Raw genomic sequence first — 22,509 nt, 5'->3', positions numbered from 1 at the left:
CATGAGGTAATGTAAAGTATACAAAACAACAGCTGCCACGGTTATTTTCCAATGTAATCACTTCCCTTTTCTCGATTTGGAGCTGGAACATAAACGAACCGCCGGCGGTGCAAATTTAAGACAGGTTTATTTTGAGCAGTTAAACAAACACGGTCGTCACCAAGTGCTTTACAGGAAACAAACACAAATACACATACAAACAAGGATCGACCCCTACCCCCCCCCCCCCCCCCCCCACCCGAAAATGTGTTCACAATTATCTACTTCATGGCTGTCAAAATAAAATACAAAAACAAAAGAGGCAGCACAAATCTTGGAACTCATGACACCAGTCCAACTTCTTCTGGAATCAGTGACAGCCAATCCTCCGTTCAATGAGCTGTCACGTATTGCACAATTCTTCGCTTCAAGTCAGAGCAAGTGAACTTGATTGTGACCTCAAAACAGGCAAAGGAAGCTAAACTTAACTCTTCACCCTATCTTATTTCATTCACTGAAGTCAAGCCAGAGCCCAAACACATTCCTACTCTGAAGTCTGAGAACTTTCTGAACTTCAATGAAAGACAAAAAAACCCCAAATTAAACCTGATGAAACCATGTAATTTAATGCAGAAAGAGTCATACCATACCACCCAATTCAATAATCAGCAATACAAATCAAATTTTCGTCATAATGCACTATTAACCTAATTTGTGTTCCACAAACAAATGTGATTTGGGATGAGATTAAAAAAACAAACTATTAAGTTTCACAAAATATGAATTTAATGGCAGCAAAGCAGAAAGCTGATCTGAAAAAGGTAACCCACGTTTGTTAAGTGTACAAATACACTCGCCTCTACTCTTAAATGTACCCCACGCCCAAAGTTGGAATGAGTCAAACCTGAGTCGTCTTGTGTGAGAGGGTGAGTTCAGCATATACAGCAGCTTTCCTGACAATGTAAGATTCCCCTCACAAGTGTTTTAAGACCCTTCCAAGAAACATATACCTCCTCATATCTTCAGATCGTCTATTCTAGTCCGGCTGCTGCTGTGCTTGCCGCCATGACTGGACCTAGTTTGCGTAGGAGACCCGGGGGCTGATACTGATCCGTTTTTTCCCTTCACGTCACATTCCTCTGGCTTGCTGCTGCTCCTCTCCACCGCCAAATTGTCCTTATTCTGCTTGTAGGCAGCCTTGCTGTGGTAAGGGTGGAAAGATGAGTCTGTTCCCTCAGACAGGGGGGAGAGGTTGTAGCTTGGTACCGGAGGATAAGATGGTTGGACTTGGCTGTGTTCTCGGAAGTAGTCATCGTAGCTTGGTACCAGAGGCACAGGAGTCTCCCTGTGCCCCTTGGAAATGCTCTGCAGGTTCTGTTGACCCCTCTTGAAGGTGATGCCCTGGCGGCACTTGGTGAACCCCAGGTGGTAGATCTCTATGAGGTTCAGGAACAATGAAACACTGGCCACCCCAAGCATGAAGATGATGAAGATAGTTTTCTCTGTAGGACGGGATATGTAGCAGTTAACCACATTAGGACAAGGTGGCCTGTCACATGTATACATGGGTTTCAGCTCAAAACCGTACAAGAGGTACTGGGCTACGATGAAGCCCACCTCAAACAGTGTCTTGAAGATCACATTGAAGACGTACGTGCGCAAGAGCTCCCCCTGAAGCCGCACCCGTCCCTTCTCATCCCTTTTGAGAGCTTTCTTGTGATGAGTATCCACAAAGGGAGCTTGTTTGTCGACTTGTTGTTGCCTCTCTTTATCTTTCTCCTTCTGCTTCTCCTCCATCCGCACCAGGTGTAGGATGTGTCCCAGATAGATGAGGGTGGGCGTCGACACAAAGATGATCTGCAGCACCCAAAAGCGGACGTGGGAGATGGGGAAGGTGATGTCGTAGCACACGTTCTCGCAACCGGGCTGCTTGGTGTCGCAGGTGAACCCCGACTGCTCGTCGCCCCACACCTTCTCGGTGGCGGCGCTGAGGACGAGGATGCGGAAGATGAACAGGACAGTGAGCCAGACCTTTCCAACCACAGTGGAGTGCTCCTGGGCTTTTTCCAGAAGCTTTCCCAGCAGGTTCCAGTCTCCCATGGCTGTGTCAGGTCACTAAGATAGAAATGAAGATGGATGACACAAAAAAAATCTCTTTAGAAAAGTTTAGAGTATGTTTCCTTGTCCTAAATGACTATAAATTGTCTAAAAAGTTACAGGAAACTCAAAACAAACAGGCAAGTCCCTGACAAGCTGAGGGTTCAGCTGCTGAGCAACGAGTGGCCTCATCCATGTGGATGCAGACAGGATTATATTTACTTTAGGAGAGTATATTTGGTGGGTGCAGACAGGAGCAAGGCAGGTTTCAGGCATGATTCTGCATGTCCTGGCCTTCATGACCCAACCCATGGCAACATGATCCCTCAAGAAGGTGAAATTAAACACTGGCCAGATGTGTTGGAGGTCCAAACCAGAGACAGTTGAATGATGCTGCCACTGTCGGCTTCTGATAAAAGCTGTGCTATGAATGTTTCCCATCTCAGATAGATTTAATATTCAGTAGAATGATGCTATTGTGAATTGAACTGTTGTCTTGGGAGCCACTGCAAATACATTTCTGAAATACTTTAACAATTAGAAATAGAGCAGGCGTTAAAAACAAAAATGTATATCAAGCCTGCTTACCTCAAGGTAACAAAATAGAAACTCAAATAATTGATGTCAATTAAAGGCTAGAAAAAGCTTGTCTTAAGATGATTGAAAAACTGGTCATAAATCTAAGCCCTACAACTTTTTACTGTAAACATAAAAGGTCACAAACACTTGAATGATATAACTCACATTTACTGGTGAAAACCACTTTGTGAACTCAAAACATCTCATGGAGTGAAGCTTTTCACGTCCTGAAGGGTCCATGGAGCCGTCATGTTCTGCAGACAGGCCTCGGTGTGGCGCCTGATCCGAGGGCCCTCAAGCAATGCCCTTGAATGGACAGGAAAAGCGAAGTCCGTCTAGCGATACGCTTCGTTCCACACTGAAAAAACCATCCGACTCAATCGTCCATCTTCAAAGCCTGTTAACAGAAATCAGGACCCAGGCTGCGGCCCAGGGGTCTTCCACAGACACCTAGTGCATTGGAAGCCCTCTTAACCATGTCCAGCTTGCTCTTCCACATCACCCCCTCCCTTCTGAGGTTAAATTTGGCACAGTGGACTCTCTCTAATGTAAACTTCTGAAGACCTTCTTTCTCAGCTGTTACACTGAGTGGCAGGGAAGCGAGCCAATGATGTTTGTTCGTTGTGCCTGTCTAGCCAAAAGAGCTCCTGGGGCCTAAATATAGCACAGGGGCCTATCTCCTATCACAGAGGGTGGGTGACATGGCTGGGAGATGAGCAGCCTGCTACAGCCTGAGGAAAAAAGCAAACTATTGGTTGTAAAATAACATAACAACAAGTCAATTGATCAGGTAGTTTGTTTCTTTATTACAGTGTGTAATAACCCAAAATACTGCATGGAGGGTTTTTACCTGGGTGTGAACCGGAGCATTTATGCATGTAAACAAACATGCATTTGAGAGCATAAAAATGTGTTGAGTCAACAACAATGTGAAAACAATGACGGTGTCTTTTGATATGAACTTTTCAGACCTCGACTGATACAAAGTAAGCAATACACAGATGTAAGTTCTAATCAGGATCCGTTGAAAAGCTGGTCAATGTCAAACATTTACTAGAGTCATGAAGAAAGCAACACCTCAGTAAATGCTAAATGTGATTAAGTTTCATTTTCATTTACGAGTATTTTAAAACAGTAGTGTAACCAAACTTTGATGTTCTCAGCTTGTTTGGTCATAAGAGTAAATAAAAGAAATTGTTGTTCATTGATAAATGAACAATGTTCAATTTTTACTCAGAAGTTGACATTTCCAGTTCAAATGTTGAATATTTAACAGAGCAGAACTACGTACTTCAACTTACCCTAGTTAGTTGAAGTTTGCACACCAACTCAAAATTCAACATGTCTGATTTCTTATAAAACCTTAACAGGAGAAAAAAAATGCTTAACTGCCTTTCTGACAGATTGGTTTTATTGAATGTTTCATACAAAGTATTAGATAACCTTTTCTGAGGATGTTTCTAGTCCTCCAAAACACAAAATGCAGAAAGACTGTTAGTTCCTATTGCTAACAATAGTTAGCCTGGTTGCTGCACATATTATTGAGCAAAAATCCCATTAGTTTATGAACTCGGACCTGCAGCATGGTTAAGTAAGGTTTCAAGAGGTTTATGATTAAGCAAAAATCATTGCTATTGTATTTATTAACCCTGTATCACAGATTGTTTATTTTACCTCACTGATAATTAATACTAACACTTTACCACAAGTGGTACTCTAAGCTGGTTGCAATTAGCTGCAAATAAGGAGTTTCCTTAAATGAATATTTACAGTACAGCAGCTTAACAACTAAGGGTGGCCCAGAGGGGGAAAAAAACAAAACATTAAAAGTAATGTTCAAATTTTTCTATTGAATACATCCTGTGTTTAAAGGCATTTTGTCAAAATATGGTTTATTTATATGACATGTTAATTTTATGAACCATTTTCTAGCTCTATGTATCATAGTTTTTTTGTTACGAGTCTGACCGAGTCTACATCCCACCTGAATTTATAGCAATAATTTGTTTTTTTAACACAATCTAAGTTATGTAGCCGTTTCTACAAAGTTAGGCATTTTCATTGAGAGTAAACAGCCTTCTCTCCGAACACTTGTACCAGATTTGATAAAGGCATCAATAAATATTACATATAAAAGCATATTTCCTCATCTAGCTTATGATTGCTTTAGTGATGTTCATCCTTGTTTAGAACGTTTTACCAGGCACATGCCTTCTCATTGCAGTCAAAATTTATACACAAGAAAGGTGGTTGTAGTTTTGTAACCTTAAAAGTGTCAATAAAAATAATAAAAAAAGTAAAATACCACAGAATCTGCTGTACTATGCCCTCATGTGCAAACTGATCAAGGACTGGCTTCCAAAGTGATACATTTACAATGGAAATGTTTCACAGCACCTATTTTATACTAGATTTTTGTGTTCTGGAAGAAGTCCCTCCATTTCACAGCTCATATATACAACTATGCTGGCAGTAAACTGGAAGCTTTGAGAGCCTGGACCAACTCCACCTGCAAGAGCCCATCAAATGCATCCTGCTCCGTCAGGCAGCAAATATGCAGCCCTGAACGAAACAAATTCTTATGGTTTTCTTAAATCAGACAGGTTTCCCACAGTGTCAACATGTGTGGGAATGAGTGCAAGACACAGAGCGCCACAACCTAATGCACTGTGGTGTTGGATTTGTAAGAAATCATTACCATGGCTTAATATGCTGGAGATGATTTAGGCAAGAAAAACGGCACAATTAAATGAATATAAAAAGGAAACAAGTAAATGATTTTATTATACATTTATATAAATAAATGGTAAAATAAACAAATATACAGTTAAGGTGTCATTCATGGACAGAATACACATTATAGGCATGACTTATTAGTTTAACGAAGCTTCAGAAGGCAGAACATCTCTCGCCCTTTTCAGTCGGGCTCTTTTTGGTCACAGTTAGCTTTGACTTGAGCGAATGATCTGCTATCAGCTGATTGATTTCATTTTGTCTGTATGAAGACAACCTTTGAGTTATCCAAGCTGCTTTAGCCTCGTCCTCGGGGCGACTCATGCACCGTTTGCAGGCCCTCGCAATGAGGTAAGCCACCTCGGCCAGGTTGAGCAGTACGCACACCCCGGACACGGTCAGCATGAACACTGTGAATATAGTCTTTTCTGTTGGTCTGGAGACGAAGCAGTCCACCGTGTTGGGGCAAGGGTACGAGTCACATTTCACCAGACGCACCATTTTAAAGTCAGGATAGATCAAGTAGAAGACGTAGAGGAACGCCACCTCAAAGATGAGTCTGAAGATGATGCTGATCATGTATGTCCACCAAAGAGCTCCTGTGATCTGAAACTTCTGGTTCTTGATGTGCTCCAGCTCCTTGGGGCTGCCGCGGCCCGACCTTTTCAGGGCTTTCTTGTCGACATGTCGCCTGTGGGCCACATGCATGGCCACCAGCAGCGCAGGGGTGGACACCAGGATGAGCTGGAGAGCCCACAGTCGGATGTGTGAGATTGGGAAGAACTGGTCGTAGCAGACGCTGTTGCAGCCGGGCTGCTGGGTGTTGCAGGTGAAGCCAGACTTCTCATCACCCCAAACACTCTCGGCGGCAACCACCAGCACCAGGATGCGGAAAATGAAGATGACGGAGAGCCAAATGCGACCGATGCCAGTGGAATGCCTGTTTACACCGCTGATCACGGCATAAAAGGTTCCCCAGTTCATCTTCGACTCCAGGTCTGCAGAAAGGTCAAAGTAGAGCACATCTCTAGTTATTTAATTAAACTGCAATTAAAAGAAATACATTTAATTCTTTAAAAGAAAAAATAAGACAACCAAAAGACAAACTAAGTCTTTCCAGCACACTGCCAGTAGTTGGTCTCCTAACAACCCTCCATCACTGACTCTTGAATAAATCACAGCAAACTGTTGCAAGAATTTAGTGTTCAGAGCCTTACCAGGCTCATCCGGCTGTGCAAGCGGCGTAAGCAGCACCGGGGCCAAAGATGACCATCCTGAGGCCTGACATGAACATCAAGCTGGACTCGTTGGACACAGCTGACAAGAAATGCCAAAGTAGCCTGCTGGCTCTATAAAAGCAGGGGCGATGGCCTAACACAAAGCAGCATCACAAGACGCAAGAAATCGAAGCCAATTGCAAAACTTTTGCTGAGTCACGTGGCTTGCTGACTCCATATTAATACTGTACTCCAAAACTGGCCAACCACTCATTCAGACAGACAGACCGACAGAAGGACAGCTGTAATTCCTCCAAGGAGCCAGAAAGCCATTGTCTAACGGCAAAAATACCACAAAAAAATACAATAATTTCCTTTCAAACACTACAGAGAATATGCCCTTCAAATACTTATCCTGAATTATCTGTTAGAATACTTTCTAGTTGGATATTAGGAGCACATCAGCTACATCAAATCACATCTCCATTCACAATTGATGTTAGTATATACAAAACTAAAACCAGAGTATGTATTTTACCTTCAGCTGTGGTGGTACACAAAAATGTGTACAAAATGGGAAGAAAATGAATAAAATATTTTGTTTATCAGCAAGCCAAAAGGCTGGAACGAAAACACCGTGCGTTTGGAAAATGCAAATCATTCCTCCGCCACTAGCCGCTGCCCTGCACCGTAGCAGTCATATGCTCTTATATAAACTATTTACATACAATGGTGGCCTTTATCAGGCTGCAACAAGACTCTTTAGAATTCAGATCAAACGCCTCGATTTCCGCCCACCCCGGGGCAAAAGAAGGAATCTGTGTGGACACAAAAGGCCTCAGCTTCGCCACATTATTTATTGTGCTTGGCGGTTCAGTGACGTGAAGGAAGCTTTTGACCTGGGCCGCTGCTGCGGAGAGTCAGGTTGGCAGTTTACAAAAAGCATGACTGTTCAGATAATCTATGGATAAATAATGTGATGACCCTCTCAACTGTTCCAGCACATTCTTTTTAATGCATTACACAGTTCAGTGCTGTTTCTGAATCGTTTTCAAAACATCCTGGCAGAAACCTTGGCCAGACTCTTAGCCCACTTTTGTGAAATTATAACAAATTATCAGTAATTTACAACAGCACAGTTTGTGCAGTCTATGAAAGTGTCTCTGCTGCACATGAATTGAAAGCGAAACAAGATGAATCACTCAATGCTCGGGCTCTTAAACCCACCCAGAAACTTTTATGGCTCCATGAAGTGATTCCTTACAGTTGGTTCTCATAAGACAAGAAAAAAACGATCAAGAGAAACAAACTGAACTCCAGAGGAAAACAATGCCCATTTGTCATTCACATACATTCAAATAATCTACAGCAGAATACTGTGCTATTTCTGCGTCACTTGTGACAGGGCCAGTGGGAGGGTTTGCGTGGAGAAGCCGATTCTTTGAATGAACTCAAAAACTCATTTGCATTCAATCCACAGAAGGGAGACAAGAAGCACAAACTGTGCCAATGATGGTGACTTTATTTCAAAAGCAGGAACACACATGGAAATCAACATGCAATTGGACATGAAGCAGATGTGGCTTTTTGATCTTAAGCAGGCAAGCAATGAATTTAAGAAATACAATAAATCTGATGTACAGACAAGTTAAGTAGAATTTTATAATGAAGAATCTAGGTGCACTATCAGTTCAGACAGGCTCCAGGGGAACTTTTTATTTCTGCTTAATCATGCACTCATCGCACCTCATGTCCTTCTTTCTACCTAAATATCACATGCTTTTTTTTTTTTTTTACATAAAATCTAAGTCTGTGAGAATATGAGTTACATACATTAAAAACTTTCCAAAATATTCAAAAATAAGAGAACAAGATGCTGAGGGAAGAAATCAGATCTGTTTATATAGGTCAGTGTTTCTCTGTGGAAGTACCAATACAATACAGTAGTGCTGGACTGGCTTTTAATGGCACTTAGGTATAATTCTAAAGCAAAAACTATTAGCAAGTTTAAATACAAACATATCAATTGTAATGTAATAAACCAATTTATGCTATTTTCTAGAGACTTCTGAAGTTGGAACTTCATAAAGTTCCAACTTTATGAAGTTGGAACTTCATAAAGCTTTCAGCTTTCAAGTCTGAAAGCTGGCTTTCAGACTTGAAAGCCAGCTGGGTTTCAAGTCTGAAACCCAGCTGGCTTTGCTGATCAATTTGTTTATTGAGGAAGCTAATAGTAGCAATATAAGCTTACAGTAGATTTCTATTTTCACATACTTTAACAATGTGTTCACTAAAATTCGTTGTAAACAAAATACTGCATTTAAAGGTAAACTTGCAAAGAATGCAGTTCTGCAGTAAGCCCAGTCAAAAAAAAGTGAAGTTTGTACCTGGGATTTAATTATTTAAAATAAAATATATATTAATTCAATCACTGCAGATGGTATAAAAATTACACACATCGTGAACACTCACTTTCGGAAGATGATGTAAAGATCAAAAACTGAACCCAGAGTGAGTTCTCCAAGTTAAAAGGCTTTGGAAACCCATTTTGAATCCACTGTATATATTCACACACTGCAAACCAATCAATACTTCAGAGCTCCAAATTGCATACATTAAAGCTTCTTTTACTACACAACAAACTTTCTTACACTACCTTACAATGTCCTTCAGTGTCAGCTCACACGGTTTACTTTTTATTTTGAGAGTAGCATGAGATGAGATATTTTTCCCATTCAATCTCTTGTTCCTTCATTTTAAGTTGAATAGCACCTGTACATGAAAATCAAAAAGGTGACAAAAATAAGAATCATAAGCAATACAAGCAACACACCTGGGAGGAGATTCACTTGCTCTACTTACTTTTCTTCAGAAGACAACTGTTCTTCACTTTGCTGTGCCTTGCATGTCCATTTTGGGCTAATCTCAAAGACAGAGATGCACCCCTCCTAAAAAAAACACAGACTTGCTGGCGTTTTCACATATTTACAGTTACTTGCACAAGTATCACTTTACAACAAGGAAATGAAACATATTCAGTAGACTTATTTTCTGTGACTGATTAACAGAGCAATGCGTAATTGTAAAGTAGAAGGAAAATTACTAATAGTTTTTGAAATTCTAAAAATCTGATGAAGGTGTTGTGCGTTTGTAGTTAAGCCACTGTGAATCCTTTGTAAAAATCACTTTCATGCAGTTAGTTCCAAGTCATTTAAGTGATGTTTCTACCTGCTTCGTAAATCAAAAAGTTGCGAATTCTGTCCATTTTTCTCAAGTTAACATAAACTCAACCTGATTGGACAAAGCACCTGTGAGGTACTGACACAGGTTCTTAACTGGACTTAGTTCTGGGCATTAATTAGGCTTTTGCTGTGATTGAAACCAAACCACTATAAAGTGCATTTGTATGACTCTTCTGAGATCTCCCTACGGTAATTATCAATGGTGCATGATAACACCATTTAGGGATTCCTGGATTAGTACATTGACTGTTTTTGCCAACGCTGCATTACCATTCGCTGTTTTTGCTTGTGCATGTTTCAGCAGATCGTATGGTCCTACATAATACATATAAATTTATAATTTATATTAATATGCAAGTTCATTACATATTAACAATTACTTTTATTTGTTCCATTATTTCAGACTTTTTTTAAATTAAGTTAATAGACAATTTATTCATATCAAGCCACTGTTTAACTTATATACAAATTTCTGATGTTATTCTCTCGTAACACTACACTAACCACTCCATAGAAAACAAAATATTGGTATCATTTGCAAGTAATATAAATTTCAGTCTCTTTGAGATTGTTTTCGATGTTATTTGTTTTCACCCATTTGTGCTAATTAACTGTTTTTGTTGTAACTTACCATGCAAGTTGGGAATATTTCATGATCAATGGTATAAATACTTTGACTCTTTAAGTATGCATACTGCTTTTTTTAAATTGTCTGTAGCATTTTGACATTTCTTTAACCATTACCAATAAAGCTGGAAATGTGGATATTTTTCTGATACAGCTTTGATTTTCAAGAAAAAAATGTTTCTCAATTAATCATCTAATCTACCTGTAAATATTCTTTTCTTGGAGAACTGAGATAAAGAAACAGACCAGTAATTTGTAAATGTCCACTACCTGCTTTATTAAGGGGTATTACTATTTTCATGTTAAAGTTTTATTTAGCCAATTATACACCTTTGTGCTTTATGCACTTCTTTGTGTTGGTATAACACATAAAAATGCCCCAAAAAACACAAGTTTGTGTTTATAACATGACCAAAGGAAAAATGTGAAGGACCATGAATACTTTTGAAGGCACTGTACATAGTCACTATAAGTTCCAGATGATTTGGACTTACCTTCTAATCTAATCCACCACTTCTATCTGAAAACTAAAACTGGCTCCCCAATTTAAAAACATTACTTTATCCCCCTAATGACAAACTGATGGCATTTCCCTAATTCTCTAATTAATTAGTGGTTTATCATTAAGTACCTCATGGCTCCAAGTTTGCCCTTTTCCAGGAACAGCTCAACTGTAACCGTGGGCCCCTGTGGATACATTCTGGCATACAGCGTCCTGTCATGTACCATTGCTTTGAACCAACCCACCGCCTCCTCAGTCCAATCTGTGCCATTAATGGGCATCACCTGAAGGAGAGGAAGCAGACTAAGTACCGTGAGTTTAGTGAATTTCCTTCATTATGAGGCAATAGATAAAGCTGTGACTAAGTAAAGGAAATAATTAGCCTCTCTTTGTTACAGAGCTGTTTGTTAACTTTTTCCATGAATACAAGTTGTAGACATTAGTTCCAGAAAGTGACGTAGCTGGGTAAACCCCAAAAGAAAGCTGATAGGTTTGGAGTATTGGACCACTCACATGTGCCATAGAAACCTGCAAAGCCTGAAGTGGAAGCACCGCCATTTCTGAGGAGAGCTGCTTAATATTACAGAGTGACACACAGGAACTGTCACCGTAGTCCAACCTGTTCACCTGCACGTTTATGGATGACGTTTTCCCAGTCCTGTCTGTAGCATTCAAGACAAAACAGGTTAGTCTGAAATTCCCAAGAGGTAACAGTCTGTCTAAGTGACACTGCTACCATCTAGAGGCAAGTCTTTGTAAAGCCATTTCACATTCAACTACTCACTACTGCTCACTCCAGAAATCCCAGCCACCTGAGCCCTGAACCACTGCTCATTTTGTGGAGACCAGTAGATGACCTGAGAGCCGATGTCTGGGATGCAGTTCTGCTCAGCATATAAATGACTGACTTTAAGGCTGCAAATCAAAAACAAGACACAATTACATGAGGAAGAAAATGCCAAGAATCAAAAACAATAAGATGAAAGTGTATTTAACATGTAAACATGACGTGGGGTTGTGACTTATGACTGAACAAATGACTTACTCTGTAAAAAGAGCCTCCAGTTTCCTATGGGAGTCTGCGTGCTGGATGTAGAAGTGGCTGGGGCTGACAACATGAGACACCACCACTTCAGTCTCTTCAAACTTCCGGATCTCAAATTCGGGAATGTTTACAATATTAGCTGCCAGCCGACCCGAATAATTCGAGTCGTTTTTTTTGAGTCGGGGTTGCATGTGCTGCAGAGTTTGGGGTTTTAATTCTATACTGATACTAGAGTCCTCCACCTGAGCAAATGCTTGTTGCCATTTCTCAGTATCCAAAGCAGTGCTATGAACAGATTCCTCCAGCAAAACCTCTGTGAAGATGTCTCCTATGTCCCACAATTCAGTTTCCGTGGCGATGACGCAACTGTAGATCAAAGGACCGCAGGAGTGGACTCTTTTCACTTGGAAAACCGGAGCGTGGTTAATGTTTGCGTGCAACATTTTAGGACCTCGCTCTTCTACTGAGTCATCTGTCACAACATGTCTGAATTGATAGCTTTTTGTTTTGACTGTAGGTGACGTCCGCAAGAGAGACCCTGAATTGTTTGCCTTGTATTTGCTTTTAGTCTGCTCCAAAAAAGTGACCTTGAGTGAACCCTTGGTTTTAGCTTTCTCTTTGAGAAAGCGCAGCAGTTGGGAGGAAGTTTGCTTTTGGTGTAGCACCTGGACGTCATCGCCATGGCCCCAGATTACTTGAGACCTCAGTTTGCACTGTGACTTCTCTGAGAATGAATCTTGGACAGAAGGTAGTAGGACTTCTGACTTCCCTTCACTCACCACATTGCTCTGAATAATGGCAGCTGGGATGTGCATGGAAACTTCTTTGTTTTTATCTTCAGACACGGCCTTTTCCTTTTCCTGCTTTAAACAGGAGGAGCTTGGAGTCAGAGGAGTGTTGACCAAGTCTGATGTCTTGCCACCATCTTGCTGACTTAAAGGGCGCAGGGTATCGAGGGAAACTTTAAGCTGCTGGTGGGACAGAGCAGCTTTGAGTGGCTGAAAATAGTTGAAGCTCACCCTATCAAATGATTGGTAGTCTGTGAACATGGGGGAAACAAGAAAAGATTTTATTCTTTAAAAGCCTGAAAGGTTCCCTTCACGTCAACCTTCAAAAGAACTGAATCATTTGATTTATTTGACTTACCAGCTTTATAATTCTTTAACAAAGCAGAGAGCTTCACAATTTCGTTGCACTTTCTGTCCAGAGCCTTTATGACATCTTTGTACCGAGGGTTTGGAATAGACGAGTTGAGGACACCATGTGCATCTTCATAGGCCTGGTGGATAGGACACAATGGTTTATCAGAGGGGGACAAAAGGCAATAGATTTGTCTTATGAGCTGAAAAGAAGAAACATAAAAGATTAAAAACAGTTCTGGGAATGAACTGATACTTTTAGGAAGAAAACACTGAGCACCAGTCATAAATCTTGTCAAAACAAACAGACCTAAAACAGAAAAGTGGAAAACAAAGTGCACCCTTTCAACTCAGTTGCTCATAAATCTCTCCATCTTGGATCAAACTAAGAAGCCAGAGTGGATCAATTTGTTTGCTGGAATCTTTTTTTAGTTTAAAGGGTTCCATCACACTGAAGGAAGACCATAACTTGTCTGGGTTTGTGTATATTTTGCAGCATAAATAGGAAATACCAGTGACATTGGCTGGCTTTGCCTGAATATGAAGGCACAAAATAAAAATATTGCCAGACGTTAATTTTATGTTCTTAATAATTGATTATAAAAACCTGTAGTTTTTCAAATTTCTTCTAGTTTTGATTTAGAGATATTTTTTTAAAAAAAAAGATAAGATAAGATTTATTTGTCATTGTCATCAACAGATTACAATGAGATTGAGATTTGCTCGACTCGAGTTAAGATGCAGGTTATGTGTATATACATAATATACAAAGATAAAGAAATGAATAGTACAAAATGAGAAATAAATAGACATCAGAAGATGGTTGCAGCGCCTGGAGGTGTCGCAACAGAATTTACATTTATAACAAAGTGGTGTCAAGAGCAGAAGTTCTTATGCCTTTGAATTTAGTGCCATGATTGCCATCGGGTAAAAACTGTTTTTTAGGCGATTTGTCCTGGTTTTTATTGCTCTGTATCTCTTGCCTGATGGCAGCAGCTAGAAGAGACCATGGCCAGGGTGTGAAGAGTCATTTAAAATGTCCAAAACTTTCTTGTGGAGCCTGGAAGTGTAAATCTGTTCCATAGTGGGGAGGGGGCAGCCTATGGTTCTCTCTGCTGCCCTAACAAAAAGTAAACATTTGCCAAATTATTTAGCTGTTCTACTTGTATTATCTGACAAAGACCATATTTAAATATATAATACACTTTCAATTTAGATGGTTCCCCACATCTCTACAGGAGTTGGGGGCGATTTGTACTCCTGTTTTTTTTTTTCTTTCTTTCATACAAGGACAATGTGACAAAGCAATAATTTCATATCTCAACTTTTACAGTACAATCTCCAACATAGTTTTAATCACAGCAACAACAAAAAACTTACACTGATGATTTTTCAAATTTTCCCACCTAAAAAGAATGAATAGGTCTGTATTTTTCATCCGAAATACACCTCAACAATGAGAGAATTTAAAAAAAAAAACTAAATCCAGAAAATCACATTGTATTTAAACACATATTCATTTTGTTTAGTGAAGTTTTTTAAGCAAGTTTTGTGAACCAATTACATTGCCTCAATAAGCAATATATTACTGTGCCAATCGCATTTGCATTAGGGTTTACCACCGCAAATATTTTTGAGCAAAACCTGAAAATAAAGCAAATCAAGTCCACACAAAGGCTCGCAATTTGTTCTACATCTTGTAAAAATGCTTAAATATTAATGACCCCACATACTGCCTGTTAGAGCAAGTGAGACACAGTGAGACTTATTTGGTCATACTCAGTTTTTTTTTATCCTTAAATATTTTTACTAATGAGTACCATTATCTATGTTGTATTTATTCGATTATTCTGTCCCCATTCTGACTTCAATAGTTATTTTTTTAAAGCATTAACATAGCCGACAACATGCATGCTAGTTAAGTAAAATTGCTTAGCTAACACCCAGGTGACTTGTGAGTGTCGCAGCTTTTTTTCCGTCCCTGTAGTTAACAATACCTGGTTTGTGAAGTCCCGAAGTTCTTCCTCCAGCTTATTTCGAGCCTTTTCCAGCAAGTACAGTTTATAGGTTAACTGCGCTTTCTGGATGATTCTGGACGAGCACGGTTCCTGGTAGACGCCAATCCGCTGGGTAGCCATGACGACCCTCGGCGGTTTTCTTCGTTATTTTCCTACGCGTGCGCACTGCTGATCGGCGGGTTGGGTGTTTCGGCAGAACGTTCTTTCCCTGAGTAATTTGCCAAATTAGAATACAAATATTGTTCCGAGTGTAAAAAATACAATTTCCTCGGGGTATGAACTGTTTCCACACCACAGCAGTCCCTCTGAAGGTCTCAGAGAATCCTCCTCTCAGTTCGCAGCAGCAGCCGTTGGTTTTTGGTCGGATAACTCAGTGTTTGCCACGACGAAAAGCAGCTGCTAGTTTTCACTCTTTGTCTTGAGGAGTTTTAGTTAAACCACGAGTCAAAAAAAAAAGTTCGGAGAGCTGTTCCCCGGTGTTTTACCGATGAGTTTTGATGGACGAGGCTCGTGTCGAGGAGACCAGAAAGATTTTTTTACGAAGGCTTGTGGCTCCGGAAGTATGGCGACGAGCCTCGCAAGATGGCTGCATCACGTGACTGATTCAGAGCACTGTTGGAGTGTTTTGACCTTGCAATTTAAAACATGATATGGCGGCATGTTTTAATTAAATACCGTCATTTAAAACATGACATATATGTAATATATGGAAACCAGTGAACACATTGAAGTCTGCGATTATTAGTATTATTTGTTAAGATGAACTGTTCAGTCAGAAAATTAGATACAGTTTTATTTATAAAATCTATTTTGAAATTAAAGTACATTTTTCTTTTCTGGGTGTTACTGGGCCTTGAGCAACAAATGCTGTTGTTTTATATTCTGGTTATTTGTAATTCATCCTGGAAGTAGCTTGAAAAGATAATAGGCAAGGTGAGCTGGACATGCCTCTGTGTTAGGGCTTTCTTCTTCCATCCCTCCTTAAAAATGTATCTGCCGAGATTGGCTAGCAATGATGACCTCCAGAGCCACTCTCACCCCACCACGATGCAGAGTGTTCCTGTCAGTTGCTCTGCAGTTGCCATACCAAAATGTAATGCAGCCTGTCAGGTTGCTCTCAGCAGTGCCCTGGATAAAGGTGGTGATAAATGGAGGACTTAACCCTTGCTTCAGCCCTCCGAGGGAGCCCTTCCTCACTCTAGTGAGTGTTCAGCCTTATGAAGCATATCATCCCAGCCCCTCCACGCCTATATCTGAAGCTTTCTCCTCACGAGGCTTTCAACACAGCCCGAGACACCTTCTTACTGAATCTCTGTCATGTGCGAAACGACTCCAGCGAAATAGGGAGTTGGAAGTTGATCCACCACTAACACAAAAACATATGGCTTCACAAGGCCATATTTTTCGCGCTGATAAGATGGAGCCAATGTGTGAAAAGGGCTTAGGTCAGTGTTACATTTATGGCTGGCATTTTGTGTATAGACTTTCTCCACTCACCTGCTTGGATTCTCTCAGTAGTGTACAAATACAAAATAAATAAATAAAATGTGAAGGATTTAATTAATAAATGGGTCACTGGATAAATAACTTGCAGATTTATATTGTCATTTTTTTCCTGTAATAAGCAGTTTAGTTGTGATTCTAGGTTTCACTGCTTGCTCTCGTGCTACTAAAAGAACTGCAGCATTTCAAAATGCCATGATACTACAACCACCAAGAAGAATGAATGTAATTTACCACTTGCATTCCTTTGGTTTCACACCTAACATCCACTCCGTATTGTGTTCTTAGAGTCCTCTGCTCAAACTTGTCAAGCTGCTACTTGATCTAGAAAACTTGTGGGGTGGGGCTGTTATATGGCTCAAGACCTGAGTGATAAGCACTCTGGCTATTCGGATGCTTCTGCTGGAGTCAATGACTCAGCACTAAAGGTAGATAAAATGCAAAGGACACAAAAAAAGCGTTATATTGGTAATATATACCATTTGAAAGGACATCATTAGCAGGGGGAAGTTAAAGCAAAATGTTCTGCAGCACTAGTGCAGTGTTTTATGCTTCTGTAGTATATAATTAAAGTTAAATAATGGGTTCTTAGTTGAGTAAATATGATACGGTTCAAGTGACAATGACAAATTCCGGTAACACCCAGTGACTCATAAAAGTAGACACACCCCTGTTAAAATGGCAGGTTTTTAATGATAGAAAAAAATAAGATCACATTAAATAATTTATCTTAAATTACTGATTAAAGCTCTGTTAATCTGACATAAGTCCTGCACTAGTAAAGTGAAAAGAAAAAAACCTTTTCTTTGGAGAAAGAGCCAGAGAAAAGGAGTTGCTTAAGATTACTGACATAATTACTTTGTTTAACCACCGTTTGGTTTACTTCTAGTTGGAAATTTTCTTTCAAAGGGCTCTGCCAGCATGCCAGATCTTGACTTGGCAAAAACTGCCTTCTCTTCCCTAATAAAGACACTTTTTTTTTAAATAAAGACACCTTTCGACACTCCTGTCCAGATTACCACAAAGATTTATTTATGCTCAGATTTAGTACTGGACTCTGGTACGTTATAAAGCTTTAGTTTTCTTCACAGAAAGAGCCATTCTTATGTTGACTTGGATGTATATTTAAAATCAATGTGATGATGGAAAATAAAGTTCCTCTTCATTATTGTTGAGCTTAATCTGATGGATATTTGACAATGTTCATCTTTTTTGACAACCCCCCCCAGAACAAAACAAACAAAATGTTTCACATAATCCAAGAACATGAAACTGTGTCCACCAGGTTTCAGAACAGGTTTTGTATTCATTTGAGGAGGTTCTTCTTTCCTGGTTGATACCTTTAAACTATGATTCTTCTGATTCTTTGCAACCTCTTTCAAAACTTTAAAAATCCAGCCAAGAAAAAGTCAGGAGAACGCCACTAGCACAGCTGAATTTTATTTATGATAATTCAATTCACTAAAAATCATATGTGTGAACGAACACAAGATGAATGAGTGCTATAAATACATTTAAAAGTGCTTCAGCAGAATATGCTTAAGTGCGTGCAAAGTTATGCAAGTAGGTCTTTACATTTTCCATGCTAACAGATTTTCTTTATTCGTGTTTTGGCTTTACTGTACAGGACATAAGTCATTTAAAAGGTGGAAACTATTTTTTAAAATAATTTATTATGTTGTATTTATTTTAGTGCACAAAAGCTTTGCCTTTTAACACAACTGTTCTTTTTTTTAACGCTACTGTATTTTATGGTTCACGGGGAAAACATCTGCTGGGCTAAAAACAAAAAACAAAAACATAGAAACTGAAATTCACAGAAAGTGAAACTAATCCACTTCCAACTTCATGTGATTTATCTGTAGGTATTAAACCAGAAGATTCAGACTCTTAAATAAAGACTGCCAACATATTGTGGTAATTAAGTACAGCATATTTATTAAGTGCAGCAAGACTGATGCAGAATGACATCTTCCAGGGTTAGATCCACGTCTGTTAGAAAACTCAGATTGATGTTTGAAGAGAACTGTATATCATTTTTGCAAGGGTTCATACTGAAAGTGTTACTGTTATTTTCCCTTTGACGATTCTTGCTTGGATTTCTCCGCTCTTTATTCTGGGAATCTTGTGAAAGGCTTCATATCAAAAGTATTTCAGCTCAAGCTACAGTTTGATATGCTAACAAATGTTTCGCAAAGTTCGGGCAGCGGATCTGTTCCTCTGTAATCAACACAACTTGGGAGCCTTGGTGTCGATTCAAATCACAACTTTTGCATCGAGTTGGTGATGTGAAGTGACATGTTTTGTAAAGATGTGCAGAAAGCTTTACATGTGCCAACTTATACAGGAAATTTTGCTTCCTTTAGTCAAAAAGGAAAATTGTTTTCGCAGACACTTTTCTGAGTCAAGCAAAGTGAAACTCCCAGGAGTTATCAGGAAATCTGATCTGTTGTCCAGTTTGCCTTTGAGTGTTGATTGCTGACTTTAAACGCAAAGTTCTGGTCAGAGGTTAACAGGCACTCATCATAGACATTACTGTCATATTAATTTTAAACTTTGATTAAAACTAAAAATCATACATACTTATAAGCAACAACATACAATTTCAGGGATTTTTATAAACAACATTTGGGTGTTTCGCACATGGCCAATCATCAGCATATATACAAGCATCCTCTGCTTAAAAAGTAAACATAATTCTCAAACAATGCTTTTTGTTGATTGTTTTATGCCGCTGGAAATAAGTTTATTTCCCTCTAAGTGGTGCCAGATTTGTATTGAAAATTAATTTTCAGATTGAGCAGCATGGTCGAGTGTTTTTATTGCACCCAGGAAAATCTTTGCCAAAATGTCTCTGCCAGCCCTAAACAGCTTATTCTGCAATTGACGATTGGAACTTGGAGAAAACAATTAGTCATTTATTTATTTAGCTAGCCATCAGCCTGACAGTCCCTCGTCATGCTGCCTGTTAGCTTGATCACATAATGCTGTGGACTGCAATTCCAATTTTCAAGCAGCATCTTGTGCTAGTTAGCTAAACCATTTTTAATGTGTATTTGGGATCACTGTCATGTTGGAGCAACCAGTTGTAAACAAGTTTCAACCATCTGACCAAAAAAGTGAAAGGTTATTGGTTGGGATGTATAAGAATAGCACCGAAACCACAAAGGCTTAAGCCTGTTATAAACTAGAAGCTGCTGGCTTCACCAGCATTACTATTCACAAAAATGGGCATTATGGCTTGAAATGGTATGATATTTTGTGGTATCCTTTAGGGAAGGATAAAAGCAACAATCAAAAAGTATTTAAAAGTTGATCAGTTATTGATTAAAGCGCCACAAATCACCCATTTTCAAACAGACTACTTTCTGTACAAACATAGATTTTTTTGACACCATGGATTCAAGAACGTCAAGAATAAATTATCTCAAACCACCCTGGTCTTGTTTTTTGAACATTATTGCAATTGTATGCTCCATAATCATTCCACGTTATAGAAAGAGCAGTATTCCAACATTTAGCTAGAGCTTTACACTGTGCAGACTTTGTAAATATCACACCACAGAAGATCTTTGAGTGCAACAAAGCTTCCTGCTAAAAAAAATGAGCACTAATGACAATACAGTCACAAATAACAACGTTATGACCATTCCTCCAAAATGAATTCCCTGCCCATTTCTTTCAAAGGAACAGTAAAACAAAGGACTTTTTAGGTATTGTGACATCGTCAAGTTCCTCACTTGTGTAAAGCATTCGGCCTGGCTAACGTCGGGCAGCTTAACCCTCATGTCATTCATGACTGTCAACCATTTGCTGTCACAGCAGTTGAAACGGTTGCCACTAATATACACTGTAGTCAGATTTGTGGATACAGCCTCAACCAAAGAATAGTTTAGGGTCATAAAGTCATTGTTTCTTACATCGATTACTTTAAGAGGAGAGCACCCTAAGCTGCTAGGTGTTGCATTAAGTTTGTTGTTTGATATGTTGATCTCAGTCAGTGCAGGCATGCAGGGTAAAGACAGACCCGAGCTGTTTATGTTTATCCCACTGATTATCAAAGACTGTAAACTCGTTTGCACACCTTCCAGTGCCATCTCATGTATTAGCATGTGGAGGTTTTTGGCTAGATTTAAGGAAATGAGTGAGGTCCCCTGAAAGGCATTTGGCGGAAGTATTTTTATGTCATTTTCTCTAAGATTGAGGTGTTTCAGAGTCTTTAGCTGCCCAAATGCAGTGCAGGAATAATCAAAATCTGTATGATTTTTTGACAAAGATCCACTCAAAATGCCGCAAGGTTGCAATGAATTGTCTTGTAGATTTAGTGTTTCGATTTGTGTGAGTGTCTTGAGGAAGAGCAGGGGCAGATGGGTCAGATCGTTGCCCTGCAAGTCGAGGTGCTTTAAGGAATGGAAAATTATCTGACGAACTTGCCTCGGATCACTATAATTTCTAACATCCCAGTTTATATTTCGCAAACAGTTGTAGCTAAAATTGAGTGTTTCTAAAGAGTTAAGCAAGCTCAACGTCTCAAGAGGAAAAGAGGCAAAGCGGTTAAAGCTCAGATCAATGTAAACCAGTGGCATCAGCCTCCAGTTTGCATGAAAATAATTATTTGGAAGTATCATCTCATTTACAACGCCCTGATAAAGAGAGTTTACTTCAGTTACCATCACAGCCTCTGAATCCAGAGCACCAAGCAAATTGTTCTGCAAATGTAGATACTTTAGTCGATTCATTTTTGGTAGGATTGGGAAGTATAACAGCTTGTTGTGACTGAGGTCAAGAACTTCAAGATTGTACAACACAGCATCCTCTGGAGTAACAAAGAACTCCACTGAATTTCTGCTGAGATTCAGATATTTCACCTGGTGCAACGTAAAATCACAGATAAATGCAAGATTGTTTCTTGCCAAGTTGAGAGATTCTAATCGGCTTAGTGGTTCAAACGTCAGCGGTGCTATTTCTGATATCAGATTATCCTCAATAATAAGACTCCTTATACTTTTGCTCTCTCGAAATAGGCTGGGTGACAGTTTTATTAAAACATTACCAGTCATCTTAAGTTGATCAAGGGAAGACTTGTTTCTCAGTAATAGCTCAGCAGCGCCATTACTCAAGCCATTCATTGATATATCCAAGCTCCTGAGTCCGCCGAGGGATCTGAGGGCTTTGCTGTTGCTGCCAAGGCTGACGCTCAGTCGATTCCTGGACAAATTCAAATGTTCAAGCCGGGGCAGGTTTCCAAAAGCTGCCTCGGAGATAAGATCCATCTGGTTGCTGCTCAGGTCAAGCTCCTCCAAGCACGGCAGAGCAAACGCATGTAACTGTGTGATGAAGTTATTTGACAGGTCGAGCCTTCGGAGCCTTACATCCAGATCCAAGGGGACAGAGGAGAGGTTCTGATTGTTCCAGGACTGATTCTTGAAATGAAATGAACATTAATCATGGTTAAAATAAACTACACGTCCCAAGAAAATTCGGGCCTAAATGGATCTCTTTTAAGAATTTGTCTTTGAGCCTACCTTTGAAGCATGACGAGTCCCTCCAGGTCTGTAAAAGCCAAGGGTAATTGACCAAAGAAGTACGAGATTAGAGAACGTATGTCTAACCATTGTGTCTGCTCTGCTATACTGTACCCCTGCTGTGTTCAGAGCTCACACACACCACCTCTTATAGCCCATGCTTCACAAAAAAGCAACAGAGTAAACAGCTGTGGACAATAGATACAGAGAGCGTGGTTTCTATTTTTAGACAAAGACTACTGATTATCTCTTCCTTTTTATTAAAATGAAGCAAACAGATATCCTTTAATTTAGAATATATAT

General features: G+C 39.6%; 3 protein-coding genes across 6 annotated transcripts; all 3 read right to left on the bottom strand.

The window, feature by feature from the left end:
• Positions 1–247: 247 nt before the first annotated feature.
• LOC102231477 (gap junction alpha-3 protein-like) lies at positions 248–3,146 on the bottom strand. The gene is made up of 2 exons (XM_005795380.2): positions 2,821–3,146; positions 248–2,094 (listed from the first exon to the last, which is right to left on the bottom strand). Exon 2 carries the CDS (start codon positions 2,077–2,079, stop codon positions 994–996), a length of 1,086 nt encoding a protein of 361 aa, XP_005795437.1. The 5' UTR covers positions 2,080–2,094; positions 2,821–3,146; the 3' UTR covers positions 248–993.
• Positions 3,147–3,500: 354 nt separating this feature from the next.
• LOC102231031 (gap junction beta-1 protein-like) lies at positions 3,501–15,706 on the bottom strand. Of its 4 annotated transcripts, XM_023328201.1 has the most exons (9): positions 15,158–15,706; positions 13,168–13,300; positions 12,022–13,060; positions 11,761–11,891; positions 11,490–11,638; positions 11,106–11,260; positions 9,468–9,553; positions 9,262–9,377; positions 6,303–6,386 (listed from the first exon to the last, which is right to left on the bottom strand). In XM_023328201.1, the coding sequence occupies exons 1-8, from the start codon at positions 15,296–15,298 to the stop codon at positions 9,295–9,297; spliced, it is 1,917 nt and encodes a 638-aa protein (XP_023183969.1). In that variant the 5' UTR covers positions 15,299–15,706; the 3' UTR covers positions 6,303–6,386; positions 9,262–9,294. The 4 variants fall into 4 exon arrangements, with proteins under 4 accessions (XP_023183971.1, XP_005795436.1, XP_023183970.1 ...); XM_023328203.1 differs by lacking the exons at positions 9,468–9,553; positions 11,106–11,260; positions 11,490–11,638; ... (2 more) ...; positions 13,168–13,300; positions 15,158–15,706 and having other exon boundaries at positions 3,501–6,386; positions 9,262–9,351; XM_005795379.3 differs by lacking the exons at positions 9,262–9,377; positions 9,468–9,553; positions 11,106–11,260; ... (3 more) ...; positions 13,168–13,300; positions 15,158–15,706 and adding an exon at positions 7,144–7,523 and having other exon boundaries at positions 3,502–6,386.
• Positions 15,707–18,124: 2,418 nt separating this feature from the next.
• LOC102222578 (leucine-rich repeat-containing protein 32-like) lies at positions 18,125–22,408 on the bottom strand. Its single transcript, XM_005795512.2, has 2 exons — positions 22,207–22,408; positions 18,125–22,104 (listed from the first exon to the last, which is right to left on the bottom strand). The coding sequence occupies exons 1-2, from the start codon at positions 22,294–22,296 to the stop codon at positions 20,236–20,238; spliced, it is 1,959 nt and encodes a 652-aa protein (XP_005795569.1). The 5' UTR covers positions 22,297–22,408; the 3' UTR covers positions 18,125–20,235.
• Between the last annotated feature and the right edge of the window lie 101 nt (positions 22,409–22,509).

The sequence above is a fragment of the Xiphophorus maculatus genome, chromosome 23 (assembly GCF_002775205.1).
Source record: "Xiphophorus maculatus strain JP 163 A chromosome 23, X_maculatus-5.0-male, whole genome shotgun sequence".
Classification (NCBI taxonomy): domain Eukaryota; kingdom Metazoa; phylum Chordata; class Actinopteri; order Cyprinodontiformes; family Poeciliidae; genus Xiphophorus; species Xiphophorus maculatus.
This window is presented reverse-complemented; position numbering and strand designations above follow the sequence as displayed.